Source organism: Panthera tigris, chromosome B4 (genome assembly GCF_018350195.1).
Source record: "Panthera tigris isolate Pti1 chromosome B4, P.tigris_Pti1_mat1.1, whole genome shotgun sequence".
Lineage (NCBI taxonomy): Eukaryota > Metazoa > Chordata > Mammalia > Carnivora > Felidae > Panthera > Panthera tigris.
In genome coordinates, this window is record NC_056666.1 from 104838915 (window position 1) to 104861417 (window position 22503).

The 22503-nt window shown below is 36.4% G+C and overlaps 1 protein-coding gene across 2 annotated transcripts in view; it reads left to right on the top strand.

Annotated features, from left to right (window-relative positions):
• Positions 1–22503, top strand: part of TMTC2 (transmembrane O-mannosyltransferase targeting cadherins 2) — a 398739-nt gene that overhangs the window by 306222 nt on the left and 70014 nt on the right. For both annotated transcript variants that reach the window (XM_007085593.3, XM_042992821.1), the window contains exon 9: positions 4318–4399. In XM_007085593.3, coding sequence (XP_007085655.1) covers positions 4318–4399 — 82 coding nt within the window. The remainder of the gene's footprint in view (positions 1–4317; positions 4400–22503) is intronic.

Sequence of the window (22503 nt, forward strand, 5' to 3'; positions counted from 1 at the left end):
AGGTCATAATCCCAGGACCATGGGATCAAGCCCAGTGTTGGGCTTTGTGCTGACCGTGGAGCCTGCTTATTAAGGTTCTCTCTATCTCTCTGCCCCTCACCCACACTCTTGCTGTGTCTCTCTAAAATTAAATAAAATAAAGTATTTTTGAGCAAAGACAGTTTAATTTAAGGAATATTAATCTGGTGAAATGAAGCTCATTGAGTCAAGACATCTGAAATCTGTATCATGGTAGATGTGAGGTGAGAGGGGCTTTTATTTGAGGTAGGGAGAGTGTTAGGAATGAGAAGCATTTTATAGAAAAATTGTGAAATTTAGTTTCTATCATGATGTGAAATTCTGAAAAGCATTTTTGAATTTTGGTAATTAGGAACAAGATAATGGCAGTGAAACTGGAAGGAAGAATTCTTTTGAAACGATAGAAGGAAGAAAAATCAAAGAATGTCAGAGCTTTATATGTCAGATCTGAAGCTAGTTATTTCCATATGACCTATGATTTTTTTTTTTTAGCAACCCTCCAAAATTGATTGGTATTACATTTACTTTCCCAAATGAGGAAGAAGAGATGTTACAAAAGATACTCAAAGTCACACAGTTAAATAAGTAGAACCAGCAAGATTCAAACCCAGGCTTGTTGTCTCTGGGCCAGCTTTCAATGAGAATTGGAGAAATTGTTTGCCCACAGTGCTCTGTGACTAATCCGCCTGCTGATGGGGTTATGTATTCAGTGTGTGCCTCTTGAAACTAAGACTTGAGGCCAAGCACTCTGTTGTTCACAGTTATACCCCCGTTACTTAGAACTGTGCAAAGCAAACAGTAGGCCTTCCGTAAATCATTTTTAACCAACAAAAACAAAGGAACAAGCACATAAACAAGTCACAGAGATGGTGGTAGAAACTGAGCCTCTCAACTCACATTTCCCTTATTTGTCACAGCTGACCACAGTCCCTTTTACTTGGTTTTCAGAACCACCACACGTGTTCAAACATCGGCCAATATACAAAATGAGTAATGGTGCTTGATGTGAGGAGTTTGTACAACCAGTGGCTACTCCACAATGCTTGCTTATAGAAAATGCTGACAAAATCTAAAAGCACCAAGAAAAACCTGCTGAGAAATAACTTTTTCTTCTTACCCACTTTCTTAACTGCCACCCTTCCAAAACAATAATAGTTGAAAGAAATAAATTGGATTCGACATAATATTCCCTCCGAGGCACCCATGATTTCTTCCCAAGACCTAGTAATGTATGTGTATGGCTGACTTTTGCATTTGGTTGACTCTTGATTTTATACACTCTCATGAGGATTTAACTTTCTTCCTCATTATTTGGCACTTGACTAAATAAATAGTGATCAAAGCAGAAAGATAGGTTTTTGCATGATGGTTTGGTACTCCCCCTAGAAAGAATGTTCTGGCCTTCAGTGTGTTTATTTTGCATCTAGGAAATGTTGGGACTCATTGCCTTTAATAACTTGGTCCACTGAGCAACTAGAGACCATTGTCCTTTGAGATCTGATGCATGTTTTTAACGCTACTTACTATTTTTTTGCCAATGGACTACACACAAGGATTTTATAACCCCATTGACTGTGACATTGATAAATGAGCCAGTTTCTTCTCTATTCTGAAAAACTTAAGTGGAAGAAAGTTCACAGATCCTTTGTATCTTTGCATATAACATTTGTACAGACCCTTTACTGATGATAGTTTTTATTTTGTGTCTTTTATTATCTTTTTCAAATTGTTAGTACATCATTTTCTAATGATTTAAAGGCTGACCTTGTGTTTCTGAGACTGTGTATATAATAAACATATTCTTTGACATTCAGAACTCTGCTATGTATTGCATACTATATGTTCATGTATATATGTATATTTAAAAAATAGTTAACATTTATTACAAACTTATACCTAAGTACTATAATAACTTTATATATATCGTCTCAGATAACTCACTAATCATATGAAACAGATTTGACTGTTATCTTCTTTTTTAAAACAGTATACTTTATTTTTAGAGCAGTTTTAAGTTGATAAAAAAAAAATTCGAGGGCTCCCTGGGTGGCTCAGTCAGTTAAGCGTCTGGCTCTTCATATCAGCTCATCATGATCTTGCTGTCCGTGGGATTGAGCCTGCTTGGGATTCTCTGTCTCTCTCCTCTCATCTCTCTCTCTCTCTCTCTCTCTCTCTGTCTCTGCCACTCCCCTCTTCTCTCTCTCTCTCAAAATAACTAAATAAACATAAAAAAAAAATGAGCCAAACATGCAGAGTTCCCATATACTCCCTTACCCTCCTACCACCCTACAATTTTCAAGTTGCATTAGTGTTGTACATTTGTTACTATTGACGAGCAAATACTGGTGCATTATCATTAAAGTCACAGCTTACATTCGGGTTCACTCTTCATGTTATGTATTCTGTGGGTTTTGACAAATATATAATGACATGTATCCACTATTACTGTATCTTACAGAATAGCTTCATGGCCCTAAAAATTCCCTGTGCTCCACCTATCTTCGTATAATAGAGAACATTACAGCTAAGAGATGAAATAATTTACTCAGGGTCACATGGCTACACACATGGGGGAGCTGTTCTCCCTGCCTAGAATCTATGATCTGAACTAATACGTTATACTGCCTGATTCACTAGAGTTATGTAATTATTTTAAGGAATCCTAGCTTTGTAAGATTCTTGCCAAGTCTTACTTACTTCATGGAAGTATGCTGTGTGTGGGGAGCATTTTGCCTATACTTTCCTTTTTTTCCTTTGAAGTTAAAATGTCGTGAGAAATATTGCAGGGAATAAACTTTTCAATTATTAGATATTTGGTGAGAGTTGTGAGTTAAAGAGAAGTTATGACTGGAGTAGCAATGGAGATGTCAGATGTCTGTTGTCTATAGCAGAAGCTGTATGTAGGCTGCATCCTCCTGGCTAGGGCAATGGGTGAATAAAGGATGTAGCGACAGTGATTTAAAAAAAAAATTTTAATATATATTTATTTCTGAGACAGAGAGAGACAGAGCATGAGTGGGGGAGGGGCAGAGAGAGAGGGAGACACAGAATCCAAAGCAGGCTCCAAGCTGTCAACACAGAGCCTGAGGCGGGGCTCGAACTCACAAACCATGCGATCGTGACCTGAACCGAAGTCAGTCGCTCAACCGACTGAGCCACCCAGGCGCCCCACGACAGTGAATTTTTTAAGTGAGTGAAATGAACAATTTTTTTTTAAATGGGTGAATGAGCAAAGTTGAATGGAATGGAGGGTATTAGATTAATTACATACCTTTACCTTCAGATGATGTATCTCTCTAATAGTGGTTTAAAAAATATATCTGAAGAAAGAAAACAACATTATCTGAAGTTCATGTGGTAGATAGTGTGTGTATAAGTTAGAAGGAACAGGGAGATAAGATCATTTCTCTTTACTCTCAGTGCCTGTTGCCATTCTCAGTCAGCATGGATCTTCATTCCAACCTTGCAGAACAAAACAGACTTGGCCAGGAAAGTTTTTCTTGGGGCTCTTCTCCTACCTCGAGCCACCCCTTTGTATTACTCTGTAGGCAATTTTGGGTCAGAGGCTATAAGAAGGTAAAGAATATGTAGGTTAGGATCTGCCGGGATGGATATTGTTTCATGAAAAGTTGGTTGATTGCTTATAAGCCTTCCCCCCTGTTTTTTTGCTTATTTTCTTCTAGGCATGATGGTAATGTTTACTAAAATTAAAACTATAGCTAGGAAGAAGAGTTGCCCTTAGATTAAATCCTGGTGTAGGAGTATTTTAGTGCTGAATGACATCAGCAAAGATAAGCAGTAGTTGCTTGAGAGGCAACAAACTGTGACCTAGTTTCTTTATATGTAAAGTAAGCCATTAGGATAAAATCATCTCAAAAGCTAAAATGCCCAAGATTCTTTACAAGGAAGAAGAACTGAAGAGGAAACAAATCGAAAGAAAATAAAATAGAAAATGAAAATGATGTTTTCCACCATTCCTTAAAATTATCTCATCCTTTTGGTTTTCATGAAACCATTTTTTCACTTTTTTGTCTTGCCTTCCTGGCCTCTTCTCTGATTTCTTTGATCAACTCTCTCACTGTCTTTTCTTCTCATCTTGGTGTTTCCCAGGATTCTGACTTCAGTCTTCTCTCTTGGCATATTCTCCTTATCATCCTTGTTTAGCTAAAAACAAAACACTTTTTTTGTGTGTGTGATGATTACCAAGTAGACATCAGTCTACTTACTTCATTTGGGCCCAGGAGGTAAAGAATCCTTCATGATCTACTACTGAATCATCCATTTTCTCTGTTTTTCAAGGGTCGTAAGAGTGAGGCTGAAAAGTTCTTCTTGAAGGCTATTGAGCTGGATCCCACCAAAGGAAACTGTTACATGCATTATGGTGAGTGGTTGATAGTTTTTTTCCATGTCCTCCTCCCCTCCCCATTTACCGTTAATGTTGATACGAGATTTAGGATTTGCTGGCAAAGAACATTTTGAGAGGGCATAGACTTCATTGTTACAGATTGAGCCTCATGGTGTAGTCCTAGTTTTTCATTCAAAGCAGGCATGTTATAGAGGGCTATGCATTATATTTTCCATTAATAATTTTCGTAGGACTTCAATGGGGAGAGGCATTTTCACAGTTGTTTCTTTCAAGTCCAGTGTGAAGGGTAAATAAGGTCTCATCAGGAAAGCATCTTGCTCCTTGCCTGATGCATGGTATATAACCAGAATATTAGCTCTCTTATATTTGTGAATGATAATATATTCTTCCTTGAGTATATCATTTTGAAGTTTCAGAGGTTTAAATTTTGACCACAAAATCTTGCTTTCTTGCTTTCTGGAAAATATAAATGTACCCCAGCCTCTAGATACCTGAGATTTGGGTCAAGGATAAACCATAAATGGTATAAAAGATGTCTTTCTCATGCAGTTCAGTCTTTGCCTTAATCAGTACAGAATGGACTTATATAACAACTCTGTCACACTCCACTCTATCATTAGGAGTGAGTCATGTGTTAAGTGAGGTGAAGTATATAGCTGGTTTGGTGTTGGGTAAGATGTACTTATTTCTACCAGATTTGTAGTTGGAATGGCTTTCAAGGAACCGAAAGACATTCACTTTTGCTGATCCTTTGGGGGAAAAAATGATTTTTTAACCACTCTTGGCTTTGATGTGTTATTATCAAGTAGTAAGCTGAAAAGATGGGTGGTGATTAAATCTTGAGGAAAAAAAACCTACTATCCTTCTTCTTAAAGTTAATTCTTTCTTCCATTTTATAAATAGTAAAAATAAATCAGTGACAGGCTCTGAGTGTAGAAAAATGGAAATAATAGAATGGAGGATACACTTAACCAACCACAAGTCCATTTGCTTATTTACATTTTGCATATATGTTTATAAACTTAGGGTCGTGATGCTTTATCTTACCAGCATAACACAGCATGTAATTCCACATGGGTTATTGCATAACCACTCCTGATTTTGTTTCACGATGCAGTGTTATTGCCATGTTAAGTTGGCAGTCAACTAATTTAAGTTTGCTGCAGAATATATTTTATTTTTACAGGATTTCTCATATGAAGTATTTTAAATTAGACTTTCTCATGCATACTATTTTGGGTACCCCTACTGTGCATTAAAGTAGGTCCATGATTATTTTCCCTGAATGCTAAAGAATCTCTTCTTATTGCAACTTTTGAAGTAGAATTTTTTCCCCTATCTTGCTTTCTGCATTTCCTTTACCTCAAACTAATTCTACTTAACCTTCTGATCTTATTTCTATAATTTTGTTACATGCTTTAGATATTTCACAATCAATTCCTTTACATTTCATATTGGCTTCATTTGAATTGCAAGGGGAAAAAAATCACTGTTGTGTTCATTTTAAGAGTTTGCCCCCTTATTATTCTGACTTGTCTGTCTTTACCTATTTCTCTTTTTAATTTATTATTGTTTTTATATTACATCCTCCTGAATTTTTTTTTTTTTGTTTTCAGTGTTGGTGGTAGGGAGTAGTTCTCCCATGAGAAGATTTTGGATTTAGTTTTAACAGAAAATGCAACAAATTCCTTATTGTCTAGGTTACATAAAAAACAGTGATGATAACACACATCTGTAAATATATGTATTAAAACTGATTCTTCTTAGCACTCCTGGATTATTTAAAAAATTTTAGCACACATACATTGTTAGAAGTACATGTATTTTCTATGGGAGGAGTGACTGCATAATTCAATATAATTTGATGAAATCGTTTCAGTACTCTTCCCCACGCTGGAATGGGAAATAAAAAGGACTCAGGCTGAAGCATCAAAAAGTGGTAGTTAAGGCAAAATAATCTACAAATGGACAGAAAGCCCATACGGAGTACTTGATACGCCTGTCTCACTGTGCTCATGTTATAAAAAAATGTACATTTCATTTGAGGGAAATCTACTTCAAATGACTGAATTTTAAAACTGGAAAGTTGTTTTCAATGGTTTAATATAATCTGTTTAATATAATCTGTTGTACAAATAAGTTGACTGAAGCCTAGAGAAATGGCATTGGCTTGCCTAAGTTAGTTGAAGTAAACTAACTTTTGGGTCCCTTGATAACCACCAGTGCCTTTTCTTCTCTTATGTATGCTCCATTTCTTTCACAACATTGGGAGACATACAACCAGATGTGCGGGTGGGTAAGTAGGTCGATATTTTTGATTAGTAGGTCATTGTATGCAATTTTAGAGTGCCAAATTCATATAAATCATAACTTAGCTTAAAATGTTTAGGGAAGGATTTATATTAATTTTAATGTGTATAAGATGTGTCTAATGGTAGAAGGTACTGTTTCTTTTTCAGAAAGTGAGTAGGGCTATGTAGGAAATAAATAGGGTGATGTCATTTTTAGAAGGTGATGTGGTGGGAAGTGGGGTGCTTCTTGAAAGCAAGCAGGCAAGTAAAACATTTGTGAAGAGGTGATATTTGAAATCTATAAGTGTGAACCAGCTCTTTGAAGAGCCAGGTAACAGCATTTCAGACAAGTAACAAAGTTCAAAGTCATAGGCAAGAGCAAGCTTGTGTTCACAGTAGAGAAGGAAGGCTAATGTGACTGGATTATATTAAACCAGATGGGAAGGTGGGAGGACAAGGCTTAGCTCTGGAGTTTGCAAGCTCCAGAGGCAAGCTAAGGAGTTTGCATTTTCTTCCTAGGGAAAAAGAAGGGACCCTGAGGAGAAGACAGGATTAGGGGAAGGTGGAGGGGAACTCTATTGCTATGTTTTAGGCAAAGAAGATAGTTTGGACTTGGCAGTAGTTGTGGGAATGTTAATATTTATATTGAAATTATACACTTACCTTCTTTAGAAAATTCTAAGATAATTGAGAATGGAGAGTCCCTGTTTTCCGTTTTTGCACCATCAATATCTAGCATATTGCCCTACTCACAGTAATGTGTAATAAATGTCAGTTGAGCTCAGTTAGAGGTAGTCTCCATTTTAATTGGATATGGATTCCAAAACGGACTGAAAGTTTGTTCCATTAGCATTTTTATTACTTCCTGTACTGAGAACGTACATACTATGATTTCTCCATCAACTTACTGGTTATGGATATTCTTAGTATATTTATACCCACAGATTGAATGAATAATACTTTCTCAGCTTAAAAATAAATGTTTAAATGAAATATACATGTTATTTTGTGTCTTTTTATAAAATGCTTTTGCAAATGCCCATGAAAATGCCAGCATGGGTGAATTTTGTTCTATTGGAGATTCACTCTCCTGGGTGATTATGTGCTTGTGATTTGCTTGTTAATGATACAAGTGACTTTGAAAATACTATGCAGTTGGGACTAGACAGAGTGAAGTACAGGAATTTATATTGGCTGCAATGGCCATTAGAAGGCAATGTTTAAAAGTATTCTCAGTTATTTGCATTTTTAATCCACTAGTTTTGTGTTTTGGGGAAGGGATTGCATTGCAGACTGTCTTTTCTGCTTCAGGTTGGCTTGCCACAAAGAAAGCTAGAGAGGTTTGTAAAACTGGTTCAGTAAGTTTGTCAAATGTAGGGCCCTCTGAGGGGCACCTGAGTCATTCAGTCGGTTAAGCATTTGACTTTTGATTTCGGCTCAGGTTATGATCTCAAACCATGAGATCAAGCCCTGTGATGGGCTCTGTGCTGACAGCGTGGAGCCTGCTTGTGATTCTCTCTCTGCCTCTCTGTCTGCTCCTCCCCCTACTCGTGGGCGTGTATGTGAATGCCTGTGCATGTGCACACGTGCTCTCCAAATAAATAAAAATAAGTTTAAAAAAAATGTAGAGCTCTCTGGTCCCTGTAGTCTCTGGGATGAAGATTCCTTATCTGTAAAGTGTGAAAGAGTTGATGTGGGCTTTCAAAATGTGTTTCAGTGCTAGGATTTCATGTTGTTGCTAATATATACTCAATTTCTCACTAATATTCCATCAAAACTTTTAAGGAATGTATAGAAAATATGTTTCAAACTATGGTGTCAGTAATAGTATAATGTTACATTCATAATGTCATCAAGCTTACAGTGTACCCCATGTCCATATGAAACAAATCATCTGAAGGCTTTATGGAAGGTAGTTTATAAATGTCAAAGATGAGGATTTGGTGGCTTACTATCTCATGTGGGCCTGTAATTCATGGAATTCTCCATGGATTTCCCTATGGCTCCAATGGAAAGTTTCTGCCAAAAAAATAAAAGTTAAGACAAGAGGTCTCTGTCTCTGTCTCTGTCTCTGTCTTTTTTTTACAAATTACTAGAAAAGCCATTTTGTCAAAAAGATATATTGTAATTTTTCTTTATGTGCTTAGTAGTAAATTTTAGGTAGATTGAAACAAATTAAATCAAAATGCATTTATTATGAGATACCTACTATGTATACATCTGGGTAGATGGAAATTCATTAAATATTAAGGACAAAAGCATAAAAAGTGAAAAGGAAGCAGAGTATGATAAATGCTATTAGAAGTACTCTTTTATGTTGACCTTGGATGGTTTCTTCTTTTCTCAGCAACCTCTTGACCGTACACCTTTCCCCTCATTTTCTTCATTTCGGTTACTCTCTCTGGGTGAAGGTGTTCATTCCAAGAGTTCAGCTATGTAGTGATGAGTCCTGAACCTCTTAATCCAACTTAGTATTTACTAAGTTAGATGTAAGGAGACAACAGGGAACTTGCAAACCGATGAGGGAGGCACATGTTGTAAAAATAATCATTTAATTATAATTACAGTTGGTTTTATAAAGGAGATATAGTATAATGAAGGGGCCTCGATTTGGGAGGTTGGGGTGCAGGAGAACTGTGCCTGATGAGCTGACACATAAGCTATATTTGAATGAATAGTAGTTCACCAGAAAAAAAAAAAATGGAGAAACAAGTGGATACTTTGGAGAATAATAAAGCAGAGAAAATATTTGAGGCAGAAGGCACAGCGTATGTCTGGAGAATAGGTCAAGGACAGAACTAGGACCATAGCTAGAAACTCTGCGAAGATACATTCTGGTTCCATAGAAGGAAGAACATCCAACTTAGGAGAGCTGCCAGGTTAGGAAATGAGTGCCCATTGAAGATTTTTCAACTGTAGATTTTTAAGGATGTTAGAGAGAATTCAAGCAATGGGAATGGAAAAGGACTGGTCCAGACAACTGTGAAATCATTTCTAATGTGGAGGAACAGTCATTTTGTTATTCTTCCTCTTGAACCCAAAGAGAAGTGTAGAATTTTTAAAACTGTAATTATCTAGGTTATTATTTGGCTCTACTATCAATTTTAGAATCCTGAAAATGTCTTATTACATTTATTCAGATTTTTTTTTATTTTGTCTTAACTCCTATGAGTTAGGAATAGATCTCAATGCCATTTGATTGAAATAATGGAAGTTCAGAATTTCCAAGTGACTCTCTGGATCCTAAATTTTCAACATACATAGTGGGAGAAGAACTTGAAAAGTCCAGAACTTTCTACAATTAAAATTCTAGTCTGTTTGTCTCTAGGATACTTTATATGCCCTTAAATTGCATTTTAAAAAGTAGATCCTTGTGGAAATTGTTAAAAAATTATATTTGATATTTCATCAGTGAACACTATAAGAGAGGAAGTTGAAAATATGTGATAAGTTGAATTGGTAAGAGGTGTGTAGTTACTTTTTATTATCATAATTAAAGCTAGTCAGTAGGTGGCAGTTAGCTGAGGTTGAATGTGTTGTAACATTTTATTTTTAATCACTTCAGAAACTCCAAGAGTAGTTTTAAAAATTAAATAATGAACGAAATAATGGTGTTTCCGTGATTTAAAATGAAAATACATTTTTGGTGAGTCTTTGCAAAATTACATTGAGATAACAGTTATGTTTAATGCTTAAGACCAAAATATTTTGTTAAAATATCAGTATTTGTGTCTCTTTATTGCTCCAAGGACAGCACAGACAGTTCACAGGTATATAATTAGAATATGATGTTTCTAAATGTCATTCCAAACTACTTCGTTTCTTACCTCTGAATTTTTATTTTAAATTTGTTATTACTGCAATGTGTCTAATAGGTTAATATTATTTAATCTTCATACCTGGTGTGTATTTTATGTGACATATTTTTGAAAGCCTTTTGAAATTAAAACTAACCATGACTAAAATGGGAAAAACAGGGAAGGGATTCTCTAAGCTAATAAGCAAAGAATAAAGGAAAAATTAAAGGATTAATGTAAAAAGAAATACAGTAAAAGGACAAGCAGGTAAGTGATAAGAAATAATTTCCATAAAAGCATAAGCTAAAACATCTGTCTACTTAAAACATGAGAAACTATAAAACTACAAGGGAAACAGAATATAAAGACCAAGGTATATGAACAAATAATTCCCCAAAGAGGAAATATAACAGATTTTAAAAGATAGGTAAACATAGAATTTCCTTAGAAATAAAGAAATTCAAATTCAAATAGCAATAAATTCCCTTGTTACTCTAGCATTTATTCTCAATAATTCTCTTGATAATATATGTTAAGAAAATATTTTTTCTGTGTTTATTAACAAAAGGTAGTAATTGGGCCATACCATTGCTATTTATTAGAGGCAAAAATAGGAAGGCATCTAAATGCCTGAAAAAGGGAAATGATTAAATAAGTTATTGCTATTCCCATTTGATGAAATATTTAATATCCTAAGTTAAACTTATAAAGAATATATAACACAGACAACTGCCTATGTTACTGTACATGAAGAGTGATTAAATTTTGAAAAATAACCACATCATTGGAAAAGCAAAGCAAACAAAACCAAAGAAGCAATTTTAATAGTAGATGTTTTAGCATTTTGGACTCTTGCAGCCATTTTTTTTTGCAGGCTTAATATTTTCTATTTATATTTTCTTTAATGAGTACATTTATTATGAAGGGATATATATACTTGATAAAATGTGAAAGAACGAGTGTCTTAAACTATCATTCAGGTAGTTGGTAGAAAAGATAGCAGGAAAATTATTATAGTAAACAAATAATTTTCCAAAACTTATTTGACAGAACTCAACATGTAGAATTTCAGATGTAAAAATTAAATGAGATAGGAATAAAAAGAGAAAGGCATCTTGCCTGAGATCTCTACTAAGTACCACATTTCTGTGATGAATTCATCAAATATAATAATAACACAAACATTTACTTAGGGCTTTTGTGTCCTGAGAAATTCTTGTGGAATTCTCATTTAATCCCCACAAAAGCCAGGTGGGGAGATTGCTTGACTGTCTCCATTTTACAGAAGAGGAAAGTGAAGTCATGAAGCTGTAAGATAAATTACCCAAGACTTCAGTGCCAGTTAATAGTAGAGGCAGCATTTGAACCAAGGGACCCTGACTACACTGTCTATGTCAACAGAGGACATGAACAGGGATATTTTCCGTCCACAGATGCTGTATTGGTAGGTTTATTGATACATGAAATATATATCAAATACACTGAAAGTTGGGTCTCACTCCCCCCCCCCCTTTTTTTTTCCCATCCCCTTGGGTGTTAGGTTTTCAAAATATGGATTTGGGGAGGGCACAAACATTTGGACCATTGCACCCACCACATTTCCTTATTAACTCTAAAAACAAAAAGAATACTATTGTTATAAAACATACGAGGATTAAGACGTTTCACAGTATTAAAACGATTAAATCAATTCAAGTAATATGGTATGACCTGACACCAGGGTTTTGAGACTTTCTACGAAGAACAGTATTTGGTGTCATGCTGGGCACATCTGTGCTCATTAATGCTAGTGCTATTATTGAAGCTCAGTGTTCAACAGTTATGTCTTTGCACCAATGCTGGGTGTTTTTATGTACCTTTTGTTGTTTCAGCAATCTAACACTGCAGAAATCATATCCTCTCTATTTTACATCTGTGGGATTTAAGGTATCAGGAGTATACGTGGCAGCATTTAAAGGCCCTATGACTAGCTGGTTGGCAGAGCAAGGATTTGAACCTCCTTTCACTCTAAAGCCTAGGATATGTTTATGGTTTGCCTTGCGCTTTCAACTGTATGCACTAAATGTGAGCCTGGTGAGTCCTCAGTGGTGACAAAGACCCAGAATGCTGAGATTTTGGAGCACTGCTTGGGGGAGAAACACAGGCATGGAGCTCTCATAATCATGTACTTCAAGGCTGTAGGAAGGAAGGGCAGCTTGAAGTCATCAAGGCAGGGACAGAGCCTGAAAGGTACAGAGAGAGAAAAGAGCTCATGTAAAGAGGAAAGAAAAGGAAAGATAGGAGGCAGGGCACCAGATGTCACCCCACACAGTGGTACTGACATGATCTCATTTACTCTTCCTGATAACACAGCAAGGATATTCCTGTTTGTGAAGTGAGGAAACTGTGGCTGAAAATCAAAGAATCATGAAAGTAATCCGAGTGGCCTTGCTCCAGAGGTTCCCGTACTGGCTGCAGTGCCTCACGTAACAAAGATGGTCAGTCAGTATTTTTGCAGTAAAAGGATGACTGCCGAAGGACGGATTGGCCTTTAGTTTTGCTCTTTCCTTTTCTCATCTCTGCTTCCATTTTTTGCATGGGAATAGAGTCCACTTTGCTTTAAATTGTAACTAGGTGATGCTTTGTTAAGAAAAAGGTACAGTTAAGTTCTGCCTCTGTTCATTGGGGCTGCTGTAACAGCACAACATAAATTGGGTGGTTTATGAACAAGAGAAATTTGTTTCTCACAGTTCTGGAGGCTGCAAGTCCAAGATCATGGTGTGTGCAGGTTCAGTGTCTGGGGAGGCCTACTTCCTCATTGACAGCCTTCTCACTGTGCCCTCACATGATGGAAGGGGCAAGGTAACTCTCCGGGGTCTCTTTTATGAAGAGACTAGTCCCATTCATGAAGGCTCCAGGATTTCAACATATCAACTTGTGGGTGGAGAGAGTAAAGGTACAAACACTCAGACCACGGCAACAATTTATATATGCATATTATTTTGAATCTGTCTTTGTATGGGACTCAAGAAGCCACAAAAGCAAGGTGATAAGAACTGAGTTAAGCTTTAGATTAGGGATAGGGGGGTATAATGGATTTTGGAATGTGGCTCTCCCAGCCCCTCTGTTAATTGCTCCTTCAACATGGTCTACCTTTTGCTAGCTTCTCTGTTCCTCAATTTCTTAATCTAGTGATTGCTACTGCCTCAGCTTGTGAGGATTTATTGACAATTCTGTAAAATAACTAGCCTGTCATATGTGCTCAGTTGTCACAATGACCATTTATTATTTTAAAATGGAATAGGACCCATACCGATACCTTGGAGAATGAATGAATCCTATAGAAAAAAATTTGGATAAGGTATATAAAAAAGAGACAGAGATCAGGGGGAAAGGGGACAATAAAAATCTAGATACGAAGAAAAAGAGGACTCTGTATCCATCAACATGAAGACAGAAAGAACAGAAAAGACATAATTGCTTGCAAGAAGAATGAGTATTATAGGTAACAAGTAATTGGGAACAGAGTGAGAGAACGAGCAAGGAAGGCAGAGAAGGAAAAAGAGAGATACTGGTTTTCCAGCCTTAGCTATTTGGATTTGGTGATGGAATGCACTTTGAGATTCTTGTTTATGTTCTGCCTTTCACTTAATTGAAGACAGTTGTTCCCGAAGTTTGCTACCCTGCCATTAACTCTTCTGTGCCTCAGTGACACGTCTGTGAAGGAACCCCTCAGAAGAGTCCATTGAGATGGTGTTGGAGGGCAATGAGGAGACTCAGAGCTCTTCCTAGGAAAAGGGTATAAGCATTTGGCTCTGGGAGCCACCCCTCTCCATTCTCATTGCCATCGTAAGTTAGTCTCAGAGGCACACTCCCTTCCTTACTGACTTCCCCTGTGTTTGAGACCTTATGTCTACCTCATTTCTTTCCTTACAACTCCCTTGTCTAGCAAATGACACTACTCACCTGTATACTTTGATTAGGTCACACTCTTCATCTAGTTATATCTTTCCCTTCGTCTTCAGGTGGTAAAATTCCTCAGATTGTTTAAAGCCCAGTGTGAGCTTGTTTTCCTTCATACAGTGCATTGGTTTATATTAAATATATATATATTCTTTACACTTATAGTGGGTTGTGAGGTTTCTCCCTCCCTCCCACTCCTTCTTTCTCTGACATCTTTTTACTTTCTCCCCAGTCTCTCTTCTTCTCTTCCTTGCCTCCTTCTACTTCTCACTCTTTATCTGACAGTCTTCATAACTTCATCAATATTTCTCTGGCATTTCATAACCCTTCTGGAAAGAGGCAGGGGAGAAATAAATGTAATAAAGCATCCCGAGCCTTCCTGACCTCCTTTCTACTTGAGCACAGAGCCTTGGCCTGCTGTTCCTCTAATCTCCTTTGCACCAGACACCTTCCTTGCCACCTGTCCAATTCAGGGCAAATTTTTGGTCTCGTGTTCATACAGGGACAAATAGGGGACCTCCCAACCTCAAAGTGACCACTCCAGATTGATCTCCTGGGTATCCCTTTCCTCACTCAGCTGGTCCACCTGTTTTCTCGGCCAGTAACCACCACACATTTATCACGTTGGGTTTGTCTCAATAAACCAGAGCTGTTATTAAATCAGGCTTCCAAGAGCGCAAAAACACAAAGCAACAAAACTAATAGAAGGGAAGGGGAGAGAGACTGGTTTTAAAGATTAAGAGCAGGGACACTTGGCTGGCTTAGTTGATAGAGCATGTGACTCTCTTGATCTCGGGGTCATGAGTTCAAGCCTCACATTGGGCATAGAGATTACTTAAAAAAAAAAAAAAAAAAAGTAAGAGCATACCTGAAATGCAAGGGATGCTCAGAAAGAGACACTCAGCAACCCTTCCTTCAGAGAAGCAAAAGGGAAGGTTCCCCTCCATATTTTTAATCCTTCCAAGTCTAATTAGCATACATTAAAACCTCTCGTTAGCAGCATCTTCTTTGGACAGCCAGTCTAACTCCTGAGCATCGCATTACCCCCTATGCTATCTTATCAGGTGTTTGTTACTCACCTTCCTGAATAGAAACATTTCAGGCTTGCTACAGTTCCACTTTACCTGCCTGGCTTGTTGCCATAAGATATCAACAAAAGCAGCCCAAATATATCTACCATCTTCCAGGGTTTTCCCCTGCTTCAACATGCTGAATCTTTAAAAAAAGATTAGATGCTTCTGGATATTGGTAATGTTCTTTTTCATGATCTGGCTAATAATTATATGACCATAGCCACTTTGTGAAAATTCCAAGTGATACCCTTACTTGTCCCCTTTGTGTATATTCAACTTTGATTATAAGTTGAACAAAAACCAAGTGTTTACACCATCCAGATACAATGCACTTAGCTTGTGATACCTTACATCTCCTCAAATTTACGTCTCTTTTGCACTTAAAATATCTCCATAATCTCCTCTTTCCTCTACTAAATTGGAACTGTTTCAAGGATAAATGTTGCATTTATCTTCCCCCTTCTCCACTGCCAGTATCACCATACCTTATGTGTATTAGGCACAATATATGTTTCTTGGATACATTAACCCATTGTTTCTTCTTCTTTTCCCAGACTACTGAATTTATTCCAAAGTACAATGGGGTATAATAGATTTTAGTCAAATTGCATTAGTTTGAACTGTTGTGGAATTAGTATGTCTTTGAAGGTATAATTGATGTCTGGGTTATTTGCCATTTTCTAAGAGAAATTCGGAGATCTAAAACCAGGGCTGCCATGTTGCTTATATTCATAGAGACCTCACTGTGAATAGCAACCTTGGAAAATTTTGCAGTACACAGCGTGTATGGCCATTTAGTGCAGCCCTGCCTAAAATCACTCTTAAGGTGAGAGGATATGAATAGACAAGTGCCTGGTGACCTATGCTGGCCGGACTGTAGCTTACACTTGCAGATGACAAAAAGTAGCCACATAGGGACATAGGTAATTCATTCCTGTTATTGAATGTGTATTTATTAAATCCCCACAGTGTGCCAGGAAGTAAGAGAGTTAGTCACTCTGATATCTGGAGAAAGAGCTCTCTAGGTGGAGGGAATGGCAAATAAAGACTCTGAAGCAGGAGTCTTTTGTTTCTTCAATGTGTTAGACAAACAGCAAGAGGCCAGTGTACGTTGAATAAGTGACCAAGAGGGAGAGTAGAAGGAGACAAAGGAGATGAGGTCAGAGAATGGGTGGAGGAACTCCCTCCTGACTATATCAGGCAGTGTAGTCCAAGATAAGGGACATTACGTTTCCCTAAGTCACCTGTAGAATGATGGTCTTTGACTCCCGTTTTAATAGGATCATTCTGACTGCTGTGTACCCTTTAGGGTCAAGGGCAGCAGTATGGAGACTGGTCAGGAGGTAATCGCTGCAATCCAGAGTGACATGATGGCTTGAGACAAGGTGGTAGTGCTAGAAGTCAGACAATTCTGGATCTATTTAGATAACTGATGTCCTCTGCCAAGGGGAACTATTTAATGAGAATGTTAAGTTCATGGTGTTATTTTATAAATAAGATTTTCATTTGCCTTTGAACATTTTTTAAAGCTACATACGAATGATTTTTCCCAAAGAGAATTATATTAGCATGACACCTATTACAGATTGTTTTAGCTCTTTAATTTAGTTACATTGATCAGAAGAGTGACTTTTTCATATATTTTAGTAAAAAATGCCAATCCCAACTAATCTAGGGAGTTTATTTGCAGAATTTTTACAAAGCAGTATTTGAGCCTTAGGCTTAAGGCCAACTTATATTGTGGATTTCTACCTTTCAGGCAGTTTTCTGAAGCCAGGAATTAATGAAGGCTTGATCTTCACCAGTTTGTCTTATTGAAACATTGATAAAAATCTACCAAGTTGTTTAAAGGGGTCAGTTAGAGAATTATCCAGAAAGGAAATGGTATAACTGTAATGCAGAAGCACTCGAATCTAGAACTGTCAACTGCTTTTTCCCTCTGCCTTTTTTAGCCTCTGGGGAGACTTCAACTTTTTGTATCTGGACCTCTAGAGAATGCTTTCTCTTTAAATATCCTTTTCTGTATTTCCCTACTCAGATTACTTTCTTTCATTGTAATTTCTCATCTTGTTTTTGCCTTTGTTATTCCTTTGATTGAAGACAATTAAATATGATGATGATAATTAACTTGGGTAAGACAAATTATAAACCAAAGAAATAATGATAAAGCATGGTAGTACAATACATACATAAGAACAAAATATATTTTACTTAAGATTTTCATAGTGTATTTGAAATTCAGCTCAATTATCAAACACAAAGGATGTGTTTGTTTACTATATGTGAAAGAGAAGTGATTTCTCATAACTATTCTACATATGAAGGATAAAATTCTTAAATCTCCTTATTTTAAGAGTTTGAAAGAGTTTGTAAACTTGTATTTACTGCATATATCTTATTGATATAGATGTATCTTTCTATCTACACGTGTATGTGTAACCTGGCCATTATTTTTTGTAATATAGGGAAGAATACATGTAGTTGATCGACCAAAAAAACCTCAATCTAACTGGTGACTAATCCAGACAGAGCATCTAGATTATGGTGCAAAATGTTTATTTTGTTGTTCCTATCAGACACTGGTTCTCAAACTATGGACAGTGGAATAGCAGCATCAATAGGTACTAGTAAAAAATTAAAGTCATATTTATTACTCCCTTGTTGAATGAATTTGTTAGAGGAATGAATATACAATGGGGAAAAGTCTCTTCAACAAATGGCATTGGGAAAACTGGACGGCTACATGCAAAAGAATGAAACTGGACCACTTTCGTTCACCATACACAAAAATAAACTCAAAGTGGTAAAAGATCTAAGACCTTCACGTAAAAGACCTGAAACCATCAAAATCCTAGAAAAGCCCATGGGCAGTAATTTCTCTGACATCAGTGATTCAGAGAACACTCTAGAAAAGACAGTGTTTTTCTAGATATGTCTCCTGAGGCAAGGGAAATAAAAGCAAAAATAAGCTATTGAAACTACATCAAAATAAAAAACTTATGCACAGCAAAGGAAACAGTCAACAAAACTAAAAGGCAACCTACTGAACATGAGAAGATATTTGCAAATGACATATTCAATAAAGGGTTAGTGTCCAAAATATATAAAAAATTGATACAACTCAAAGGCCAAAAACCAAATAGTCCAATTAAAAATGGGCAGAAGACATGAATAGACATTTCTCCAAGGAAGATATCCAGATGTCCAAGAAACAAACGAAAAGATGCTCAACATCACTTATTATCATGGAAATGAAAACCAAAACTTCAATGGGATACCACCTCACACCTTAGAATGGCTAAAATCAACAACCCAAGAGACAACAGGTGTTGGCAAGTGTCTGGTGGGAACAATAATATATAAAGCTGCTGGAAGAGTGAGTTGAGGCAAAGTCTTCCAGAAGGAGTAAGAGCAAATTTTGTTCCTCATTATTCCCCCAATGACTTATCAGTATAGGCTTTTTGGATAGTTATTAAAAAGAAAGCTAGGGGCACCTGGGTGGCTCAGTCAGCTAAGTGGCTGACTCTTGATTTCAGCTTGATCTCATGGTTCGTGGGATCGAGTCTCTTTCTGCCCATCCCTGTTCACACACTCTTTCTCTCAAAATTAAATAAATAAACTTTAACATTTTAAAAAAGAAGAAGAAGAAACCTAGTGTGTCTTTATTTCCCTATTTATGTTGGTTCTCTGTATTTAAAATGCTTATTGCTCTTTTCCCCATCAATTTTGGGTTATATTTCAAACAAACAAACAATCATTGTATAAGATAACAGAATAATAATTCACTTTCAACCTCGATTCTCATTTTCAAGTTCAGTTTAAAAACAGACACCAAATGGTCCACACTGCATAATATTTTATGCCTTTATCATAGCAGAACACTAATGCTGGGATATTGAGATATATGGTCTGTCGAGAACAGAAAGGGGGGAATTATGCAAATATCTAATATGCTGCGGTATTGTTTTTCTGAATGTTAATATGATGAATGAATTCTGCTGTTAAAAATGATCATATGGGGATTTTTTTCTGTTACTGTTTAGTAAAAATTACACGTTTCATGTGGTTTGGGGACCTTGCAAAGTGTATAAATTGCATTTTGCATGGCAAAGCTGACATAAAGGAAAAGAAATGTTGTTGTTTTTTTTTAATTTTTTTTTTTAATGTTTATTTATTTCTGAGACAGGGAGAGACAGAGCATGAGTGAGGGAGGGGCAGAGAGAGAGGGAGACACAGAATCAGAAGCAGGCTCCAGGCTCTGAGCTGTCAGCACAGAGCCCGACGCGGGGCTCGAACTCACAAACCATGAGATTGTGACCTGAGCCGAAGTCGGTCTCTCAACCAACTGAGCCACCCAGGCGCCCCAGAAATGTTTTAAAATTATGATAAAAATTGTGTATTTAATTTTATACAGCTAGTTAATGTTGTTATCCTTTTTTGTTGTTGTTGAACATTAAAGATATGTTTGGCCCCCTCCCTCTCGAACTTTTTTTTTTCCTTCCCCTCCCCCATGGTCTTCTGTTCAGTTTCTCAGGATCCACATAAAACTGAGAACAAACTGAGGGTTGATGGGGGGTAGGAGGGAGGGGAGGGTGGGTGATGGGTATTGAGGAGGGCGGGCACCTGTTGGGATGAGCACTGGGTGTTGTATGAAAACCAATTTGACAATAAATTTCATATTAAAAAATAAAAATAAAAAAATAAAACTGTGAAAAAAAGAAAGAAAGAAAGAAAGAAAGAAAGAAAGAAAGAAAGAAAGAAAGAAAGAAAGAAAAAAGAAATAGAGATAGATGTGTTTGGCACTGACAGAGCTTGAAAGGCTTTGCCCTTGGGGCTTTGCATATAAACTGACCTCTTAAACCACAGTATCATTATCTGCATCACATAAGCTTCTTGCCATTGTCCTCTGTTTCTGTGTGGATAGTGTAGGTATCATGCCCCTCTTTTCTCTCTTTTTCTCTTTGGTTTCCTTTATATAGTTTTTTTCTTTTCGGACCAGAGCTAGTGTATCCTATCTTCTTTACCCTCTATAGTCTGGAGTAATGAATTTTACTAAATAACCTTCATTATTCAGTTAATTGTTGTATTTTCCTAACTATTAATACAGAATACATTTCAGAGTTAATAGCTGTCTGGAAAGGGAAAAGAACAATTAATAAATCCCTACATTATCCTTTGTTTAAATATCACATAGTAATTAACATATTTGTTAATACATTTACTTGGATAAACATTCTTTTTTGAAGGCAGGTGGCAATTAATATTATGTGTTAATTTGAAAAGCCTATAATAAGGGGTGCCTGGGTGGCTCAGTTGGTTAAACATCTGACTCTTGATCTTGCTCAGGTTGTGATCTCAGGGTGTGTAGGATCGGGCCCTGTGTCAGGCTCTGTGCTGACAGCAAGGAGCCTGCTTGGGATTTTCTCTCTGTCCCTCTCTCTCTGCTCCTTCCCACTCATGTTTCTCTTTCTCTCTGTCTTTGTCTCTGTGTCTGTCTCTCTCTCTCTCTCAAATAAATAAATATTTAAAAAAAACATTAAAAAGGAAAAAGGAAAAAAATACCTATAATAAGAGTAACTGAAGAATGGGTTTAGCCTGGTATCCTCTACTAAGACATAAATGATGAGATATTAATTTTTCAGGATGCCATAGAGTATCTTCTTCTTATTTTGCTGTTTTTAAACAGCATATACTTTCAGTTGAACCTCATATCAACACATTTATAGTTAGTATACACCCGAATTTCATAAGTAATGTGTTCTTCTATTTATAAATGTAACTGCAGTTGGCCCTTGAACAGCATGGGGGTTAGGGGCACTGATCACTGCACAGTTGCAAATCTGTGTATAACTCTTGACTCCCCCAAAACTTAACTACTAATAGCCTACTGTTGACTAGAAGCCTTACTGATAACACAGACTGTTAATACCTATTTTGTATGTCATGTATATTATATACTGTATTTTTAGAATAGAGTAAGCTAGAGAAAAAAAGTTGAAATCGTAAGGAAGGGAAAATACATTTCTAGTAGTGTACTGTATTTGTCAAAAAACAAAGCAAAAACACAACTACATATAAGTGGACCCATGTAGTTCAAACCTGTGTATTCAAGGGTCAAATGCATTTATAAATCTGTGTCCTTAATAATCTTCTGACCTAACAATTATGTTTATTTTGAGGCATGAGAAAGGCGTAGTATTAGGTGACAAACTAAGAGAGTAATGTACAACTTTTAGTAGAAATACCTGAGAGATGTCTAAGTTCTGGTCTTAAAACTTTGTCACTGCATTTTAATAAGTAGGCTTGAAACCATAGGTTTATCTTTACTTACCATTTCTTACCAATTTAAGTTTAGAAATGCTTAAATACAAGCAATATCTGTAGCTTATTATAAATTCTTAAAACAGAAAATGTCCTCTTGTATCTTAGGACCAGTCCTTTTGGTTAGAAGACTGTTACGCATTGCTTTGGTTTTCTTTTGAAAGGGCCAAACTTTGTCAGATAGGGCCAAACTTCATTACTTGTGCTGTTAATATATCTCTAGCTATAAAGCAAAAAATCAAAAAGTCAGCCTATTCTCTCTGCTTGCCTATTTACATCCTTAAAATTGGACCCAATTCTTCTTTTTTTTTTTTTTTTTTTTTGTCCTTAGAATATGTTTCTGGGATAGTACCCTATATCAATTCTTGAGGTATAGTTTCAAAGAATAGTATGGCTCTATCTGCAATAATTCTAACCTTGCAAAGCAAACCTGAAAGTAATCTCAAAAATGTGAACTTGTTAATATTTGTTCCATGTTTAGTAATCAATCTAATTAAGAGTGAGTAAATGCTAAATGGACTTTTGTATGTTCCTTCAATAATTGTAGTGCTGCTTGAATATAAGAAATGAATATATCTCAATATAGATAGCCTTGTTTGCACATATGCATAAGAGACAGTAGCTGTTTTAAAGGACTAATAATTAAAATAAATTTAATTCTTTTTTGTAATATATCTTTAAATGTATTCATTTTA